Source organism: Microtus oregoni, unplaced genomic scaffold (genome assembly GCF_018167655.1).
Source record: "Microtus oregoni isolate MIOR12 unplaced genomic scaffold, Mior012 000007F_ref0000211, whole genome shotgun sequence".
Classification (NCBI taxonomy): Eukaryota; Metazoa; Chordata; class Mammalia; order Rodentia; family Cricetidae; genus Microtus; species Microtus oregoni.
In genome coordinates, this window is record NW_024543066.1 from 12,181,150 (window position 1) to 12,202,328 (window position 21,179).

Below are 21,179 nucleotides of genomic sequence, written 5' to 3' on the forward strand. Positions count from 1 at the left end.
GGCAAGCTTCACTCTCGCCGCCTCTGTGGTTTCAAGTGCCCCACCCCCAGAGCTCTAGGGGTGCCACAGTAGAGGCAGTCCTTGGATGTGATTTTTGCCCTTGTCAGAAAAGAAAGATTCAGAAAAGTTAAGGGCCTTGCCCAAGGTCACACAGCAAATGTATTGCAGTTTGGATGACGTTGGTCTGTCAATTCCGGATTTCCTACCCAAGTCTCAGGCTCTTTATTTGGAGATACGGCTGTCCCATTCTCCCACCCCGCTTCCCCCAAACTCAGTTGCTGTCCACCTCTGCACTGCTGCTGGGGACATGGCAAGGACGTCACAGCCCAGAAGTGAGTGGGCATGTGTAGTTAAAGAAGGCAGAAGAGGGAGAGCGTGGACTCTGCCTGGACTTCAAAGAAAAGCAAGAACCTCTGTCCTCAGGGGTCCCTACAAGAGGCAGATGGCCTCCAGCAGCAGAGGGCCCCTGGGGAATACAGGGGTAAGAATCTAGTCATTCCATCAGACTTTGGGCTGAAACACCCCGTGTAAAGCAGTTCAAATACTTGGCCCACAGTGGGCCCTCCTAGCTCCTCATGGCTGGCAGGAGGGGCTGGGGAAAGAAAAGAGGCCCTGTGCCAGATAGGTGACCAGGGACACATCTGGCATAAATGTGTTCTTATTTCAGGCAAATGACACAATTAATTTGTTTGAGGGGCATAAGGGAAGGGAAAAAAGAAGCCAAATTACCCACCTGCCCAAGGAAAAGGCTTTACCACCCTGTAATCAAGGAAAGAGGATGGCGGGGAGAATATTCCAGGATGCTCAGTTGGTGAGGGATGGGGGGGGGCGTGAAGAGGGGATGGAAGATGGTTCACTTGCTAGTCTCAGGTCAGGGGCTATATTTATTCATCGCCCTGATTTTCCATTCCACGTGTGTTCTAGGCCTGTCAGCAGCCCAGCCTTGTATTTATGTACACTCACTTTTGCATTTACTCCTGTGAGTGGGTTGGTTCAGGCTGTGTTCCTCCGTGCCCTCCCCACATAGACCGTGAAGGCTGTGGTCTTGCTATGTGCCTCCTCTGTCACCTCTGGAACTCTGCCTTCTGGTCCAGGAGTTTCTGTGCTATATAGGGGCAGGCAGCCCACTGGCCCTCTAAGGCACCCGGACCGGAAATGAAGACAAGCCTGTGTGTTTGTTCTCACTAATGTCAGCGCCTCCTGGTTTTTGTTATGGACCTAGATGCAGGGTCTGTGACTTTGACCTCAGTAAAACCTCTGATATTTTCTTATCACTTTATCCCAGGAACCTCAATATCCTGACCCTGGTTTGAAATCACAGCCTAATCGCAGCCCTGCCTCTAAAATCCTGGCTGAATGAATTCCAAAGCACATGTCTGACCACACTGCCCCTTTAACAGTACTTGGATAACTGTTTCAAAGTCGCCAGTTGACTTGGTGGACTTTGTAGTTTATCGTATGCAATCAAAAGCATTCTGAGAGGGTAGGGGTGTGGCTCTGTTGGTAGAGTACCTGACTAGCATACACGAGGTCCTGGGTTCAAGTCTCAACACTGCATATACCAAACGATAGGGATCCTGTTAAAAAAGAAAAAGGAACTCTTAGGAGACCAGTGTGCTTCTGCAGGCTTCCAGAGGACCCACAGCATAAAAAGAGGATAAGCAAACCCCTGCTAAATCCCTGTCTTCACTATCTGAAACCTTCCCCCGTCCTACTTCTCTCCCTCCCCTCCTCTCCCCTCCAGCCCTACTGCTACCAGGGTTTTGTTTGGGTTTTTATTTTTGTTTGTTTTGACAAGGCTGGCTTTCTGAGGTTTGAGTCCATAAGCATTCTGAGCCACGTGCCTCTGCAGCCCTGGGTGGAAGCAAGGCTCTTGGCCCCGTCACATTCGGCTGAGTATCTGCCACTCAGACCACTGTTCCTCTAGGCCCTGTAAGCATAGGGCCTCCCCATCCTTACCCCTTTGGAAAGTAACCACAGCTACCCTGAATTCAATTGTCTAAGCCTTTTTTTTAAGAAGTCAAACTCTAGGAGCAAAGCGAAGGGGCGTGAGGCCAGGCTGCCAGGGGGCAGTGGTTCTCACTGGGAGTTTATGGCCGTCCATTGTCTAGTCACCCACCCCCTCCCCAGCCCTTCTAGGCAAGTAACTAAGATGTAGCTGGAATCACTCACCCCTAGGCCACTCCTACAAACCAGGAAGGAAGTGAGAAGTGACGCCTCCAGGGTCCCCTGTCACTCACCCAGCTGTGAGAAAGAACAGGGAGAGGCCTCTGATCCGGGGAGAAACCGAGGCAGTAACTTCTGCTTACAGGTCCTGGTCCCTCCCGCAAGATTGAGGCTCTCCAGGAAAATATCTGTTGCCTCCAATGCCTATCCGCTCTAGAAGGGATGCCTCAGGAGCAGGACAGCCCCGTCTGCATTTCCCATTAATTTCTCCCCGGTTGCCTTTGTGGAGGCTCTTCTTGCTGTGATTGTGATTACTGGGATTTTCCTGGCTTTGACTGCATCCTTGCATCCCCACCGTGTGATTCCTCCCAGCTGGCAGAGCTCCAGCCTCCCTGAGGACCAGAGGGGTGGCCTGGTATGACTCAGATACCTCCTCACATCGTGTCATCGTGAACGTAATTAGCTTGTGAACAGCACTGGTCCCTGCCTGGTGGGAGTAGGGTTGGGCGATAAACCCATTTGGCAGCTCTGGTGTCAGTGTGCCTGGGCCCTGCCATTGCCGGACTAAGTTCCCTGGACTACAGCAGGCACTCATCTGTCTGTCGTGTTGGGTCTGTGGACTTGTTGCTTTTATCTGTTTCCCAGGCAGACCCTTCCCATGATCCTCCACACCCAAATCTAAGCAGGACTCAGTGGGAAGTAGTGGCATTCATTTTATATGAAAATGCGCACCCCTAAGACAGCACTTGGTCTTCTGAAAGCTCCTGTGGGAACAGAAGCAGCTGGCAAACCCTGTCCACCACGCTTAGACTGTCTGTGGCCTGGTTCACACCTACCATGGCACCCTTTCTCTGAGGCCCATTCACACTAGAACATAATGCCTTTTTCCCATGCTCCTCTGCCTGCCCACTTCATTCGCATTGCTCATCTCAACACCCGACATTGCTGCTCTTCATGGACAGCTTCAGCTCCCAAAGTGGGGGACTAAAGAGCTGAGCAAGGCAGGCAGGTGGCACATGCCTGTTGTTCAACTCCCAGGGAGGTCAAGGCAGGGAAGCAGTGAGTCTTAAGTCAACCAGAACCTTGGCTCTAAATTAAAAAATAATAATTTAAGTGCTGGGATGCCATTGAGCTAGAGAGACCACCTAGGATGTGTGAGGGTAGAGTGCTTGCCTTGCACGTAGGAAGCCCTGGGTTCAGTCCCCAGTGCTGCGTAAAGCAGGAGTGAGGGTACACAGGTACACACCTGCAAGCAATCTCGGCACTTGGAGGAGGAAGCAGGAGGGTCAGAAGTTCAAGGCCATCCTCTGCTAGCTTACCAGTTAGCAACTTCAAGGCCAGCTGAGGATGGGAAAATTCTGTCTCCAAAGAAAGAGAATGAGTGAGTGATGTTGGAGATGATCTAGGGGAAGGAGCTCTTAGGAGCGTCCTCGCTACTAAGATGTCACTGAAAGACAGACCTCTGAAGTGGAAACACTTAGTGGAAGGATATTCTAGGCAGAAGACAGCCTGAGGGCATGACTCTGAGGCAGGAGCATGCCTCTGTCTTAAGGAGGAGCACGTACACAATCCCAGCACTGGAGAAGCAGACAGGAGGTCTCCAGAGCTTGCTGGCTTACCAGCCTAGCTGAATTAGTAAACTCCAGGTTCAGTAAGTGCTTGTGTCTCAAAAATTCAAGTGTTGAGGACACTTTCAAAATAAAATCAAAAATAGTTGAGGACACCTGATATGGTCCTACACACATACACATGCACACACACACACAAGATAGAGATGGTAGCATAAGGGAGAATCAGGTATATATTCAAGGGCTTCGTCCTGAGAGGAGCTGGGTACCAGGTAATAGAGTCACATGAGTCTACATGACATAATGGCATTCCCAAAGAGCAGAGGAGCTCAGTGGTTGATGGCAGGAGCTACAAAGAAGTAGGAAAAGGCAGGATTTTTTTGCCGGGTGGAATGAGTAAAATTGTTTTAGCTTAGTGGTCAGACAGGAGTCTATACATGTATTGTTAGCCATAGAACTGTAGAACAAAAATGTTAATTATACTGCATGTTAATTTATGAAGTATTGAAGATGTTCCCAACATCCCCCAGAAGAGATGAGCTGAGAGGAGCCAGCATCAACAGCACCTATGGGGCTTTTGACCAAATGACATCACTGTCATAAATCAGCAAGTATATAGTTTTCATACGACAGAAAGGCATCTCTGATTCAGCCTGACAGGCAACTCATGGCCACAGTGGGGAAACTGAGGCAGACAAAGTAGAATGGAAAGGGAAATGAGGTAGCAGAGCTCAACTGTCTGTGCTGGGCCACAAGAGTATGGACTCTGTGCTCAAAAATAAGAAGGGGAAGGGAGGGAGGGAAGGAGGGAGGGAAGGAAGGAGGGAGGGAGGAAGCCTCAAGGCAATAGACTGAAGGCTAGGACTGTAGCCAGGTTTTGAGAGATTCCCACAATGCACTTGGCCATGGGCTACAAAGTGGAAGCTGTTAATTCAAACACACCTCCACTGGCCTCCATGGAAGCATATTATGACTCCCAAAAGCGCTGGGGCAGGCGGAAGGAGGTGTGCTTGCACAGGTGAAGAACACCTGCCACCTTCCACAGCGCTACACCCATCCGGGGTGAACATGACGGTTGTCTAGTGTTCTTCCTTGAAAGTGCCAGCTGCCAGTCGGGTTGAATTAGATTTCACAGGACATTTTTTTTTCCTTTCCAATACGTGGAATTCGCCAGCAAATTACTCTTAAAGAGGGAAAATCAATCATTTGGAGCAGAGATAAGCTGAAGGCAAGGCAGCCTCGGATTGATCCCATCTGTGCAGGCGTGTGTGGAATTCGATGGATAACCCGAGGCAGCGGGACTAGTGCAGGGTGTGGGGGTGTACGCAGGGGAGAAGAGAAAGAGGAGAAATAGGAGAAGGAAAGAGAGGGTCTTGTCCATCTGGACTAGAATAACAAAGGGGCTCCCTTGCCTCTGTACAGAGGCAGGAGAGTCTAAGCCCAAGGACATGGAGGATTAGGTTGTGTGGCAAGAGACACTTCCTGGTTTGTAGGTAGTCATGTAGGTAGTCATCTTCTGCCTGTGTTCCTGTGTTGACAGGGCAAGGATGGCTCTGGGGTTCCTTTCATTAAGTGCCATCAAGACATGGCATCCTATTCTGAAAGATGCTACCCCACACACAAATCACCTCCCAAAGGTCTGCCCTCCTTTGAGAGTGGGGTTTTAACGTGTGTATGGTCTGGGGGGGGGGTGACACTAAGTGTCTACAGTTTCAGACAGGAAGTGAAGGAAGGATGAGCAAAGGGGCACAGCGAGGAGCAGAGAGAGAAAAAAAAGATGGGATGGGGGCTGGAGAGATGACTCAGTGGTTATGAGCGCTGCATGCTCTTCCAAAGGTCCTGAGTTCAGTTCCCAGCAACCACATGGTGTTACAACCATCTGTAATAAGATCAGGTGCCCATTTATGGCTTGCAGGCATACATGCAGACAGAATACTGTATAAATAACTTTTTTAAAAAATGAAGGAAGGAAAAGAAAGAGGGAGAAAGAGAGAGAGAGAAAGGGTGGGAGGAATGCTTCAATTCTAGGATATTAAGTAATTCATGAGTGTGTAGAAGAAGTCCCCGAGGCAAGAGTACCATGTTACAGTCTGGGAAACTGAGGCAGGAGGAAAGATATCTTTCTCCATCATCCAGCAATGGGTGGTGGCTCCAGAGAAGACACATTCCCAGCTTTAGTCCTGACTGCTCAGAGGCCCAGACTGGGAAGGCAGGTCTTGGGGTGAGAGGAGAGCCAGAAGCAAGGTATTAGCTTGTCTCTGTGCAGAGAGAAGGGGACTCTCTGAACTGCTGGGGGCCAGGCAGACCTAGAACTCAGGAAAGGGCAGTGGGACCCAACAACTGACCATGGGAGACTGTTACCTCTGTGGTCCCCAAGGGGAACTAGAGACAGTGGGGTCCTCTACTGTCTTCTAGATTTTGTCACCCAAATAGGCAGCCTGGGTGCAGTGGGTACAAGACAGTGGCTTGGGGCAGGCAGGAGGGACTGGTGTTTAGCTAGAGCGGTACAAGGGAGAAGCAGCTGACTCTAAGGGAAATGGGGCCCTGCCAAGGCCGCTTCGCCATGTCTGATTGGGATTAATTAAGTGGAAGGGTGGACAAAGGGGCGATAAAGAACACATCTTGTCAGCTTTGATTTTCTGCCACTCAATAGCACGGATGAGCTCGACAAAGAGCAAGAGTAGAGAGCCGTGCAGTCCTTGCTGAGAGGGAGTGGATGGTCCCTGTACCCCCTACACATATCCCACTGCGGGTCCTCCTCTGCCTGCCCCTCCCATCCCTGGCCAAGGTCTCAACTCAGCCCTCCTAGGGCGCGCCTCCCCTCGCACCCTACCCCTACTGAAACTACAGAAATGACTCTCTTAGAGGAATGTCTGTCCCGGAAACTACAAGGATGTCACAGTGTGCCCTCATTGGTCTGTTGGGTGGATAGCACTTCCCCCATTTTGCAGATGAGAAAATCAGGTCTCACTGGAGAAAAAAAACGTTTGTGTGAAACTAGGAAACTGAAGCGGGTGGTGTTTGAGCCTGGACTCAGGTCCGACTCCTCAGGGTGTTTTAGCTTTGTTTGTGGTATTTGTATGTATGTGTAGAAGCATGTATGTTGAAGCCAGAGGTTACCTGTCTCTTTGCCTTGCTTTTTTAGACAGACTCTCTCGTTGACTTTCTGCTCACAATTCTGATAGGTTCACTGGCCAGCAAACCCCAGAAATCCTTCTATCATCCCTGCTAACATTACAGATGCACCCTGCACCTGGTATTTTCATGAGTGCTGGGGATCGAACTCAGGACTTTATGCTTGCAAAGCGAGCACTTTACTCACTGAGCCATTTCCCCAGCTCTGGTTTTAACCATCTCTAAGCTTTAGTGTTTCCCACTGGATCTGTGGTCGTAGGACTCTTCTGTGCCAGGTCTTGAGTTCTGGGCAGCATTCTAAAGAGCATGGCAATGACTCTGGGGACCCTGCCTGTACCTAATTTCTTATCCTTGGTCTCAGTACAAATTAAATGACTCTTACCAGCCCATGGAGCTCCCAGGAGTCACTTGTCTTGGGGAAGAGAACACAGTTCACCTGTCAGAGAGGGCAAGCCCCACTGTACCCCCTCCACAGATGGATAAGTTGAGGACAGGAGGTAGAAACTGGCAAGGAAGTTTAGGGATTGGAGCCCTAAAAGTTAAGAGTTTTATTATCACCTTGGTCAGAAATAGGATATACTGTCGGTGTTTAGGCCAGGGATGGTAGAAGTGGGTTTTGAATTTTATCTCCTTAATAAAAACCCCTTTCCGGAGGCTTATTCATGAGGGTGTGACCGAAGCTTGAATTTGGGCACTAAGTTGTTTTAATAGTTTCAGAATTGAATCTAGATTTTTATGGTAAAAGTGGGCTATAGCCATCCCCCAATTTTTAGGGTTACTTTTTAAAAAGAGGGAACTTTATGGTAGTCTTGACTGAGGTTTTTGTTGTGGTCCATAAAGGGAAAGCCATTTCCTGTAACAGAGAAACCAAGATTCCAGAGAGACTGAGCCTCACCCCCTGTATCGCTCCACCAGGTCACTGGCCTGGCACTGCCAATGACAAGCAACAGAGAGCAAAGAGTCTACTGAGTCACCTTAACAGGACAGGTGTGCTTGTCCAAGCGACTGCTCTGCAGGTCTCAGACCCTGGAGGAGGCCCGGGCATGGGTAGGGAGGTGCACTGAGATGGTCCTCACTCTGGGTACTGCAGAGGAGTGGAGGGTACTCAACAGAGGATGCTCCGTGTGTGGCCACACCCACCGCAGGTCCCTTGTTCCTCTCCTGTGGGGGCTCTCAAGAACCAGCGTTTGCAGAGGGCCCAGCGCATGATAACACACCCCACTCTATGACAAACTAAGACTAGCACTTGACCAGGAGACCATGGTAACAGAGTCATGGAGCAAGGAGCAAGGGCAGGGCCTTCTCTGACCACTCCTTGCCGCCCTCCCCTTTCAGACACTGTAGGTGGGGGTGAGGTTAGGGGAACTGTCAGGGCCTCCTCTTCTGGCAGCCAGCAGATAAGGGACTGTCCTCTGCAGGGGGGCAGGAAGGCTCCAGTCAACAAGAGCAATTGGGGAAAGCCAGCAGGGGACTAGGAATGATTCAGTGTGCAGCCCCTCCTGGAGAAGATACATAAAACGTGAGCCTTGGAGAGGTCTCCAGCCAGCAGTCACTGGCTCCCTGGCCTTGGGAGCCGGCTGCAGCTCACCTTAGGGACCAGCGCAGCCTCACCAATCAGCCCTCCGAGCACTTCCCACTGCTGGAGTAGAATTTAATCCCCCGCCTCCCAGGCTCCTCTCCACACCTACTGGGCTCCCCTTTGATGTCCTTTTTATCTCTCTTTCCAACAGAACCATCCCTTAACAGCTCTGGAAATGCCTCCTGCCACCTGGAGCAGCAGGATGGCAGCCCCAGAGAGAGGCAAGTGTGAAGAGGAGGCCCAGCTCGCTAGGGAGAGAGGACCCTGCCCTGTCTTTGCCACTTGGGGCATGGGAAAGGGGACAGCTGTGCTCCCCCATACGCCAGCTTAGCATACACCCGAGGTGGGAGCTAGGAATTCCAAAGCTTCCTTGATGACCGTGTATCTCCAATAGCTGTCCTCTATGGCCCTGGTAGAGGGGCTGGACAGATGCTGATGTCACATAGGCGTGTGTCATACATGTTGGGGCAAAAAGTTGGAAGCTGTTGAGACAAAAGGCTCCCAGGCCAAGGCTGTAGTTAAAAGTTTTGCAGCAACTAAGCAAACGAGATGACTTTCTCTCACATCCCGAACCCAGTAGAGGAGATCCCAGCTTGGGCCTGGCAGGAACTGGCCCTCTAGAAGGGCCAGGCTGAGGATTTGGGGATGGTCCAGAGTGATCCTGGGAAACCTAGGGTCAGAAGCACACAGGGTCCTGACAACTGAGGGGTCAGGCCTGAACCTCTAGGGCCAGATCCAGGAGAGGACAGACCTTAGGATCTGAGACCCATAGAGGTGACATGGAGAGGCCAGAGAAGGGACTGGGAAGATGGCCAAGTTAGTAAGGCACCTGCCACATAATGAGGACTTGAGTTTGATTCCCCAGCTCCCACCTCAAAGCTAGGCATGGTAGCACATGGTTAAAATCTGTAGAGCTGGGATTCAGTACCCCGAGGCTCCCTGGCCAGCCAGCCTTACCAACTTAGCCACATTGGGCAGCCCCAGATCTTAGTAAACCTGTGTCAAAAAACAAGGTGGACCTGAGGCACCTGAGGATGAAACCTGAGATGGATCTCTGACCTCCACACCCATGCATGCACACCCATGCACCCAGACCTGCACATACACATGCATGCTCCAAAAGCATGGGGACCGACTAGGGAGCTGCCCTGGGGGTTTACACAAGCACTGTGCTCTGCAGTGCTCACATCATCCTTCCAAGGGCTCTTCAGTTCCCGTGATTGGCCCCAGCCACGGGGCACCCCATCTCCATGTGGTTCTGCCACTTTCTCTGCTCCTCTGTCCCATCTCATACATCATCCTAATTAGTGCTCGCTTGCTCCTTCCTTAGTGTTCGTTGCTTCCCAGTGACTCTCACGTGTTGGCATACACTGAGATGGGGGACTGGTACAACAGGGTACTGGGTCCCTCTCCTGAGTCTCTGGTTCAACCAGGAAGAGTAAGTGGCCCACAGATGTCCAGGCTTTTTCTTTTGAGCTACCAACCAGCTCCTAAATTATGACATAGAGACTTATTAGTTTTGAATGTTCAGCCTTATTTTATTTTGCTAGCTCTTATTTTAATCTGTTTCTCTTTATCTTTGTTTTGCCTCGGGGCTTTTTACCTTCCTTCCTTCTTTTCTCTTTCTTTCTTTCTTTCTTTCTTTCTTTCTTTCTTTCTTTCTATCTTACTTCCCTGCTGTCTCCATATCTGGCTGGCCCCTGCCTGGCTTCTGGCCCCAGACATATCCCTCTTTTTCTCCCTTGTTCTCCTCCTCCTCCTCCTCCTTGTCCTTCTCCTCCTCCTCTTCTTCCTTCTCCTCCTCCTTCTCCTCCTTCTCCTCCTTTTCCCTTCTCTTTCTAGCTGAGATTTCTCCTACTTATTCTGTCTGCCCACCAGCCCCACCTATCCCTCTCCTGCCTAGCTATTAGCCTTTCAGCTTTCACCAATCAGGTGCCTTGGGCAGGTAAGGTAAGGTAACACATCTTTATGTCCTTTGGACAAGGCAGCAGAAACAAAGTAACACACCTTCACATGGTTAAAGTAATAGTCCATTCCATAGCATAGACAACGTAACACATCTTTACATAGTTAAAGGAATTTCCACAACAAATGTGCCTTTCTAGCCAGCTGCCAAGAGATGGCAATGGCGATGCTGTGAGGTACCAGTACCACACTCTGAGAAAGCCACTCCTGGATGTGTCTGCGATAATCTCCAGAGAGAATCAAGGAGAGGAGACTGGTCCTGAATATGGACAATGCAATCCCATAGCCCAGAGGCCTAGATGGAATGAAGATAGAATAAAAGGAGACTGAGGCTGCCGCTCAGCTGGTAGAGTGCTTGGCTTGCCTGGCAGGAAGTCCTGGGTTCCATCCCCAGAACTGAATAAACCAGCCATGTTACATACATTGCATACTTGTAATCTCGGAACTTAGGAGGTAAAAGAAAGTGGATCAGGAATTCGAGATCATCCTCAGCTATATGGCATGCTCAAGAGTAGCCTGAAATATGAGAGACCCTGGCTTAAGGGTACGGGGCAGGACAGTGGACAAAAACAACTATCTTGGGCACTTTCTCTCTGCTTCTTGACTGCTTTGAGGTGAGGGGCTCCCCAGCCCCTCCCTGCTGTGATGAGCTGAAGCTTCTAAACCAGTGAGGCATAATAAAGTGTGCCTCCCTTAAGTTATTTCTGTCATAGCAGCAGGACATCTGTCACCCCTGGTAATGATATTGCTGGCCACAGGGCCAACATGCTCCTTACGGAATACCAGTACGGAACTGCAGTGGGGGAAATCCTGCATCAGAATCCCGCTCCTGTAGCCAGTGGCCTGAGAACCTGGGCCTGGGCTCTTATCACCACCATGACCCTCCCCACCCCACCCCACCCCACTCCACACCTTGCAGCCACGCTGAGTAGTTCACCTAACCTCTCTGAACCAAATATCTCCTGAAGGGTCTTCACTATCACCATGCCCCACTGGCCTTGGGAAAAGAATATAAGGGGGAGCCACTAAGGCTGTGACCTTCTTATACGTACTATGTGTCAGAAGCTCCCAGCATCCCTGAGTGGCCACAGAGAAGACTGCCCATGCAATGGGGGACACTCTGCAGCCTTCAAGAGAACTGAGGAAGGACTGGGCAATAGTTCTACCAGTAAGGTGCCTGCTGGGCAAACACGAGGACCTGAGTTCAAATCCTTAGAACCCACATGCAAAGACAGCTAAGCATGGTGGCATGCACCTGTCACCCCAGCATAGGGGTAGGAGAGAGACGGAGCTAGCTGGATTCCTGAAGCCAGCCAGCCAGCCAGCCTAGTCCAGTTGATACGTTTCAGGGTCAATGAATGGACCTGCCTTGAAAACTCAAGTTGGAGAGCAATGGAGGAAAGACACCTGTGGTTGACTCTCTGGCCTCTACACTCATGTGAACAGGCTCAGCTGCACACACACACACACACACACACACACACACACACACACCCTACACTAGCAAACACCCATACACAGACAAACGCATGGGTGGTGGGGTAAAGCAGCTCTTTGCACTTCCTAAGTGCTGAGAGTCTCGCCTGGCAGGAGGCCTTCAAAGCTGCCTGCTGCCATCCCAGCCAGCAGGGGCTCCCGAATATGGTTAGGGGCCATCACCAAGGCGGAGCTGTAAGAGGGAGGAAGAACATGCTTCTGTATGTGTCCAAAGGGAGACAGCGGTGTCTGCGCATAAGGAAATCTATCTCACAGCATGGGCCTCCTGGGACAGGGACCTGGGAACAGGGTGAGGGGCTATCTCTGGAAGTGACATGAAACAATGAGGACCATTTCCCAAGTTTCTGGCTTCCTCCTCTCCCTCCTGAATGTCAGGAAAATAAAAAGATGGCAGAGGCAAGGGCTGACTTCTGCGGTGTTTCTCTCCAGGCTTCTGGAAGCAGAATGTGGGGCCATGGCGCCTCACCTCACAGTTCAACCCTAGTGTCATCTGGACTGGAGGAGCGCAGGAGAGGAACATGGCCTCCTATAACCTACCCTCCCCTGCCTCGCCCCAAGCGTGTGCTCCACCCTCTTTCCTCTCTCCTCCAGCACCCCTGTCTCAGCTGTGGATTCTGAGGCCTCACGCTTCTAGGCCTGAATCACAGGCTCGGATCCCAGGATCCCTTTGGGGGGGGGGGTGCCCTCTCCTTCACCCTGACCAGTGATTCACTGTTTTTTTCTGTTTCCTTCTTTCCCACCTGTGGCTCCTCCTTGTCTCCTGCCTCTTTGACCTTTCCCACTGACAGAACTTGGTAAGTGAGCCTTGAAGGGCAGGGAAGCCTCCGGGAGGGGGGCATCACAAAGAACCTCCCTCTGCCCCAGCAGGCCACCTTCTCAGGTCTGTGAATACTGTGGCCAAGAGTCCAGGGTTCAGGGGGAGAGAGCATCCTTGTCACCTGTTTAGAACCGTCACACTCCATTGCCTTTGGCTATTAGTGTCCTTTCAGGCATTTAATTGGTCCCCTCCAGCTGATGGAATGGATCCTGCCAGAGAGACCCTAAAATTCTTCAACCCAAGAGACTCAGAGTAGCCATGCAGTAGTCTCTAAGAAGCTGTTCTGGGTTTGAGGCTCTGGAGTGTCCCCTACAACCTGCCTTGACCCCAGAATAGGCTGAAAGGGGCTGATGGTGCGTGGCCCCTGTATCCTGTTCATAATCCCGATCCCAGGGACAGGCACAGTTGCCCCTGGCTCTCAGAACTGATAGTGCCTCACCTGGCTAGTCCAGTGAGATTTCCACCTCCTGGTGGGTAGGTGGAAAACTCCAGGGGGTGCAGGTGCCTGGCCTCTGACTTCTACAGTTCCTCAGAATTCCTGCCCTGGCAGCAGAGACCAGGCCAGCTCAGCATGGAAAGGCTTCTGGGGCCAGAGAAGCCTGGTCATCCCCTTTTAACCGTGAAGAGCTTGCAGAAGGGAGCTCTCCCAGGTCCCCTGGGAAACCACGATTACACTGCAGCCCTGTGTTCAACCACAAGGGGCACTGTCCAATTGGGTGTCACATTAGAAGGATGGTCTACGTAAGAGCCAGAAGCTCATCTCAGGTTGGTGATCACTGGACACCTGTAGCCAGGGCCAGCCAGCTACTCCTGGTAGGGGGCACACCCTATGGAGAGAGAAAGGCCAGACTCAGTCAGCTGGCTCCACCCCCATTCAGCCCCCCCACCAGCTGGAAGAGATGGAGATTATGTGGTTCTGAACACACCCCTTTATGAGCCATAGCTGTCTTCCCTCATATGTGTGAGGCCCTCAGGGAAAAGTGACCAGGCTAAAAACCCTGAGCCCTAAAGCAATGAACTGGAGCTGCTGATGCAGCAGCCCTAGCAATGGGTCTCCAGGGAGTGAGGCACACGGTGGTGTTCTTTGTCACCCAGTTCCCCGGGTTATTTCCATGTCATATATAGCAGCCCAGTGTTCTTTCTAACACATGTTTCCTGTGCTCTCCAGTCCCAACCCACTCCAGTCACCTCGTTTTTTGTCTTTCGTTACTTTCAACGACTTATTTCATCTCCTTCTGGGTCTTCTATATTTTAAATCCTACACTTTATTTATTTATTTTGTAATGGGGAGGCTTGCATGGACCACGACTTGTGTGTAGAAGTCAGAGGACAACTTGCAGGAGTCAAGTTGTCAAGTTCTCTCCTTCTGTGGGTCCTGGGAATCGAACTCATGTCTTCGGGCTTGATGGCAAGCTCATTTTACCCTCTCAGCATTGAGCCATCTTTCCAACACTTCCCTTGGGTTTTAATGTTGGCAGATTCCTCTCCCTCTTTGTCACCCCACAGTTGAGAAATGGCCAGGAGGTGGGAAACGGAATAGACGTGGAGAGGTACACTTAGGATGTGACAGGATGACAGATCCAAAGAGGCTCCTTAAGTGAGGAGCTGGAGGTGGAGATGGAGCTGGCCAGCATCATCCAAGGGAAGTCCAGGACTCAGAGAGATGGGGCAAGAAGACCCTTCCCAGCCCGTGCCTCCACCGCTGCGCTACAAGGCAGTGTTACTAGCCTCAACCTCCAACACCCTCTGCTTCTCCATTCTGGCTCCAACCCCTGATCTTCTATAGCCTGTTTGATGGGCTTCTCCACTCTCCCCCAGGGTCTGAACAGCATGTTTGAGGTGTACCTGGTAGGCAACAACTCGCACCATTTCATCATCTCCCCCACCTCCGTCCAAGGGAAAGCAGACATCCGCATCCGAGTGGCAATCCCCCTGGACTATGAGACCGTGGACCGCTATGACTTTGACGTAAGCCTCCTTCAGCATCTCCTTGGGCTACCTGGGGAGGTTGAAGGGGAGGCTGGGGAGGGTGGAGTAGGACCCCCTTAACTCCTACCTCCCAGCTCTCCTCATCTCCCTAGGGTTCTGTCCCGGAGAAGCAACAGAAATGGCAGGGGCTAAGTCCTCAAGGAAGGCAAGGATATGTCTGGGAATATGGGGCTAGTTCACCAGACCCACCTCTGGTGTCCCTGTGACCCACGCTGGCCAGCCCAGTACCCAGCACCCCTCCCTCCCCCTGAAGAAGGCCCTGCAGAAGGATTCATTGAACACAGCTAGCATGGGCCTTGACTCTAGCAGATACTCAGGGTTAGACCCAGCCTAAACATAGAACAGTTTTATGGGAGACAACAAAGACTCCAGAGATGCATGGGAGCTCATGCCACCCTACTCTGCCCCCCTAGCTCTTTGCCAATGAGAGTGTACCTGACCACGTGGGCTATGCCAAGGTGAAGATTACCCTCATCAATGAAAATGACAACCGGCCCATCTTCAGCCAGCCTCTCTACAATGTCAGCCTGTACGAGAACATCACTGTGGGGACCTCTGTGCTGACAGTCCTGGTAAGTCTCTGCGTCCACAGTGGCCATAAACTCTTGCATGTTCCCAGGGACACTGAGCATCTGGGTTTCAGGTGCCTCCAGGCACCTGGAGACTGTTGGTTGGTGAATGACAGTGTCCGGACCCCCCTTGAAACAGGGAAAATAGATCAGACTATGGGGCAATAAGATAGGAAAAGATACTTCGGGGGGTTTTTTATTCTTTTCCTTGAAAGTCATGCATACCAGATGATCCAGGAGCCCTAGAAATTCCGTCTAACCAGTGGACTGTGTGCTGGCCATCTTTGAGGACAGTGACCCTTTCTATCTGAGTCCAGCAAGTCTGTTGATGCTCAGATGCCTTTGGCCTTTGCCACGCGCTCATCCCCACCTGCAGTTACTGTGTCTATGCCGTTCAAGGCTCTTAACTGCCAGAGGCAGAAACTCTCATACAGCTCAGCCAAGAAAGCATTAGGTCGTGTAACTTAAAAAAAGACGTGAGTCCAGGAGTGGCCGTATCCAGGTGTTCATCTAAACAATAATCTGTCATTAGCAACAGCTCAGCTTTTTTTGCAGTGGCTGAGAAGCAAAGCTCGTCCAGATTTCTTACTAGTTTAGTAATGCTAGTGGGGGAAAAAATAAGTTTTTTCAGTAGCTTCAACCACTACCCCAGAACTGTTCTCAGTAGAGGTGTCGTCCTGGTACTGCCCATGCCAGCTATGGGCTACGCTTCCCTTAGTGGAGCCAGGGCATAGGGATTGGTTCTGTTCAGACTGTATGGCCTGGCAATGCAAAAGGGGCATCTATCATACATTTGAATCGGTTACTGCGCAGATCAATCTGGTAGATGCTACTCTATAAGCTCAGAGTCTGACCCATCGTAGGTACCCAATAAATGTTGTTGCCACGTCCCCATGCTTGCGCGTGAGAAGCCCACAGGGGCCTGGCTGCCACGTCTTGTTCCGAGCGGATGTCGCCTGCCGTAGCAGGCCCCCATCCTGAAGTGTGTTTACTCTGTAGACAGATGGTCTGGAGAAACTCTAGGCCCCCAGGCCTTTCCATCTGACAGTTATTAATATTTCAAACAGATGTTTAGCTAGTCAGGCCGTCAGATGGAAACCATGAGCCCGCTATGGCTGTTCTCTGAATCCACTGCTTCCCAGCCCTGGACTCCCCCAGCATTCACCGCAGTACCTCAGCACTATATCACTCACTGCCTTTGGCTCCTGGACTCTCTCTTTGCCTCCAAAGCCCTACCCTACAAAATGTATGAAAGGCTCCAGGACTCAAAGGGAATGTGTGTCTCTCACACACCATGGACTGTCAGGGGGAAGGGTGCCAAACAATCTAAGATAAAGAAACCAGGCAGGTAATAGTGATCATATCCATACAGGTCAAGGACCAAGTGACAAAGAGTTCTAGTGTGTAGTCCAGGCCTGGTGCTATCAGGGCACTCATTCCTGGAGTCCTTGCTAGGAAGAGAATTCTATTTGCATTTGACATTCCTGTAGATCATTGCTTCTTAACTTTCCTAATGCTGTCACCCTTTAATACAGTTCTTTATGTTGTAGTGACCCCCACCACCACCACCATGGTTTGATCACTACAAGAATTATTTTACGTGCAAACTAAACATACCTTTGCTTTAAAAAAAAACTATTTCATTGCTACTTCATAACTGTGATTTTGCTGTTGTTATGAACCATAATGTAAATATCTGATCTGCAGGCTATCTGATATACAACCCCTATGAAAAGGGTTGTTAGACCCACAGGTTGAGAACCACTGCTGTAGCTGGTGGGAGGGTTGGAACACCTGTGGAGCAGGGCTGAGATTGAGGCGTGAGCTGAGGAGTATGGCCAGCCTCGGGTGAACATGAATTGAGCCCTTCAAGTTGGATGCATCCAGAGCCTTACTAGGCCTGCCATAGACCTTTCTATCCCCATCTCTAGTTCTGCTCATTCTCCTCCCTGCCTGCTGGAGGGCCGCTCACCCCAAGGTGCTGCCTAGCTCCCGGCAGGCAGCAGGTTTTCTGACCATAACCCACACTGTGCCCTCTCTGGCCTCCCATCTCCACCCATCAGACTCTAGCCATCTGGCCATGTTGATCACCCTTCCTTTTAGATCCAGGTCTTGTCTTTCCCCTGTCTCCCTCAGAAGGAGCCACAGTTACAGCTGCCTGCTCAGAGACTGTGAAATTCCTTCTCTCTGACCTTTTCCACGGTGTTATTAAAATGTTTCATGGGCAGTTGTGTCAGGAAAAAAATTATAAAGAGAAAGGAAGATGTTTTAATTTGCACCGCAGGCTGAGTGGAGCCTGTGGCAAGGGGCTCACCCAGCCCCCCACCTGGCCACAGCTCTGTTTTTGTGGTTGGGGGAGTGATTGCATGACAGTGGCCAGGGGAAGCTGGCTGTCATGACCAGCCTGGGCATTACAGATGGACCAGTGGAGCCCGACCTCTCGTGTCTCTGCTGGCTGGGATTTATAGCACAGGTTTAGAAGTTTACAGAACCCAGTAATTTCCACAGCAGGGAGTTGGGGTGTTAAGGACCTAGAGGTCAAACTTTGACCTTGATCCCAGCTCTGGTTGCTTGCTTGGGCTATCCCTCAAGAGCGCTTCCTTGTTCAACACAGCACCTGAGAAGGAGAAAAAAATGGGTTGAGTGTGGCTGGGGTTGCAGCCAGAGCACTTGTGCTAGGGACAGGGAGTGATGGGGGTGGCTGGGATGGCCCTTGAGGACCAAGACCTATGTCCTTACTGTCTCTTACTGTCCCACTGTAACCCACAGATCATGTGACCATCATTTCCTACCTGTTAGGTATCTCCGGTAATTGCCATTCTCCAGATAAGGAAGTGGGCCTGAGGGATAGGGATTAAGTGGCTTGTTCAGGGCCCCAAAGCTCCTAGGCAACTTCAGATATTGTGCTAGACCTCTGAGTCCCTTCAGCAGCATCCAGGGCTGAGGACAGAGAAGAGCCAGAGAGGACTCTGCAGATCCCAGAGAACAGGCTGCTGGGTCACCCCACATGGACCCTGAAAAACCTCAGGCACCACCAGGAGAATTTCTACCACTGGGGCTACAGCAGAGAGAGTCAGGGAGGTGTGGGACTGTGCCCAGGGAAACAGGAATCTCAGTGTGGTCCAGAAATGTCTGTATCAGAAAAGAGTCCTAGGATAGGGTGTGGCAGGATGTCCGAAGGGCCTGGTAGGGTTTGGGGGTGCCATGGGATGATAGGAGATGTTCAAGGTGAATGTAACCATTCATTTGTCCCGCAGATCTTTGCTGACTTCTTGCTATCTGCCCCTGAAGACAGTGTGTGTGTGTGGGGGGGGGGGGGGGGTGTAGTCCTCAGAGAGCTCACACTGCCCTGAAGAACCTGGCACTGAGAAACAAGTCTTCATATCCCATATTGCTCTCTGTGATGAAGGCAGGATAGCCATTAGAAATGGCTACAGGCTACCTGATCCAGATGAGGGTCAAGGAATACGTCTGTAAGAAAGAGGCACTATAGTAGACATCAGCAGATGAACAGGGGGAGGGGAGGACATCCAAGAGAGTGGGAAGAGCATGTATAAAGGGCCTGTCACTGGCGTATGGGGAGGGGTATGGTGTGCAGGAAGCCGAGGTTCCGCTTCCTTGAGGCCAGAGCCCTCAAATGTCTCTCTTCGTTGCAAACTGACATCCACTCCAATATGCCCATTGGACTGATGTTCAGGTAGCGTGGCCACTTCATAGCAAGCCACTTCCAGGCCCTCGCCTGTTTTGTGGGAGGCATTTGGGAAACAATGCCAAGTCCCAGCCTAGTTGTAGCAGCTCAGAGTCAAGACTTTTAACTGTCCGTGTGTTGTGCTCCCCAGTGGGGGAGGGGACGTGAGCTGAGGATGAACAGTGTCTGGGAGGCAAGCCACCCCTGGGATAGTGCAGGTTCTTCTGACTACCATATGGGTTGGAGGCAGCAGGAGACAGAGCAGACAAAATGAAGGCCAGCCGCGAGCACATGAAGGCCCTGACTGGGAAGGTCATTATTGTCCTGTCCAGGGTTGAGTACCACCTCCCAGCTACAGGCAGACTGGCCTCAAGGAAGCAAAGGCAGGCCCCCATCCCACTCCATCTTCCATATATTCAGATGAGGCCTCTATGGTCTCTGTCTGGGTTGTAAGTCACCCAGGAGGACCTAGAATCCTGTTTTCCTGGGGCAAGCCGTCTTTCTCTGGGGTTTGGCTGCATTTCCTACACAGTGAGAAAGTGGTGCCTCCTTGGCTGCCAGGGAGCCTGGGGTGGTGGAATGGGTATGACTGATACAGGTTGTACAAATAGTGTCTTATATTATGGTTGGCCTGTCTGCCACCCTGAGAGCTGAGGGCAAGCCTACATCTACCATGGTGAGCTTGGTAGTCGTAAGCCATGAGACCTCAGTTTCCTTCTCTGAGGAAAGAAACTTCTCTGTGTCCTGGGGATGCTTTGCTACCATCCTGCTGAGGAGGGTGGTTGTGAAGATGAATGAAGAGGTCCATGTGAACCCTCAGCTCATTCTGGAGAGCCCCCTAGTCATCTCAGTGTTCCCAGTGGTCTTGACCAGCCCCAACAGGTGCCCCTTTTGGAGTCCTGATACTGTCCCAGCGATGGAGAACCTGGATAGTCTCTGAGCCTCTGGGCCCCAGTGACATACGAGGAGGATTTTCTTCCATTTCGCTCATTCCTAGCTACATGGTGTCTCTCATCCTTCCAAAGCCGACCCCACCACCTCCTCTGGACCCTCTCACCTACCCTGTTCCTCTCTCCAGCCTCTATCTGGAAGCTTTGGGGAAAGACCCATGTTCCAGACATCCTAAGGCCTGAACTAACCAGATTCTCCCCATCAAGCTGGCCTTTCCATCCCGCCAGTCAACACAGAGCCCCTATGCTCTTTGTCTCTTCTCTGCCTCTTCCCTGCAGCTAACAGAAACCACTGATGCACAAGGGAAAGGGGAAGTGATGTCATTGCCCCAGGCCGGCCTTCATGGAACCAGCTTCAGTTCCATCGAGTCAAGCTCTGATACAATGGGCCTCTCCTATCAGCGGCAAGGCCTGGCTCCCAGCTCTGTGACTGCCAGGCACCTTAGCCTGCAGGTTCGGGGGCTGCCTGCTCCTACCTCAGCCGCCCCCATTAAACCCAAGCAAGTGGATTTAAGAACCCAGACAGGGGATCTGAGAAAGCCACCCCTTGCTTCTGCCTCAGAGGGTGCTCCCTAAAACTATCCCAGGTCCTTCCCATCGCTCTATCCCAGGAGGAGGGCACATTGCTCCACAGCCTCAGTGAGGACCTCCTACTATCACAGCTGCTGTAGGAGGATGCTGGCCAAGAACAGGAACCAGAGATCTAGGTTCCTGTTCTCACTTTGCTGATGGCTGAACTTGACCCCATGCAGGTACCTAGCTGTGCCCTGGTCCTCTAGATTCCAGAATGTGCTGTGGAGGTGATGGACTAATAGGACAGAACTGGAGAGATGGCTCAGTGGTTAAGAGCACTGCCTGCTCTTCCAGAGGACCTGGGTTTGACTCCCAGTACCCATATGACAGCTCACAACTATCTGTAACTCCAGTTCCAGGGGATCTGATGCCCTCTTGTGGCATGGACATCAGACATGCATGCGAGGCATAGACATACATACAGGAAAAACACCCCTCCTACACATAGAAAGAAGTAATTTTTAAATAAGAGATTGGTCAGCTCGAGCACAGAGTGCCTTAAAGGCCCTGGTGAGTGACAGCTGTGATTGTCAACCTCATGTACCCCAGCAGCAGTCTCTGGACCTCCACCTGCCCCGCCTCCCACTCTGACTTCCTGGGCTCCAGCTCTCCTCCCTTAGCACAGGGACTGAGCTCCTGCCTATGTCAACTGCAGGATCCAGCCTCAAAGTCGCCAAACATAG

At 51.4% G+C, this 21,179-nt stretch overlaps 1 protein-coding gene across 4 annotated transcripts in view; it reads left to right on the top strand.

The window, feature by feature from the left end:
* Window positions 1-21,179, top strand: part of Cdh23 (cadherin related 23) — a 326,387-nt gene that overhangs the window by 157,373 nt on the left and 147,835 nt on the right. For 2 of the 4 annotated variants that reach the window (XM_041655414.1, XM_041655412.1), the window contains exons 11-13: window positions 487-492; window positions 14,546-14,695; window positions 15,130-15,288. In XM_041655414.1, coding sequence (XP_041511348.1) covers window positions 487-492; window positions 14,546-14,695; window positions 15,130-15,288 — 315 coding nt within the window. The remainder of the gene's footprint in view (window positions 1-486; window positions 493-14,545; window positions 14,696-15,129; window positions 15,289-21,179) is intronic. The other 2 variants (XM_041655411.1, XM_041655413.1) reach the window with 1 other exon arrangement.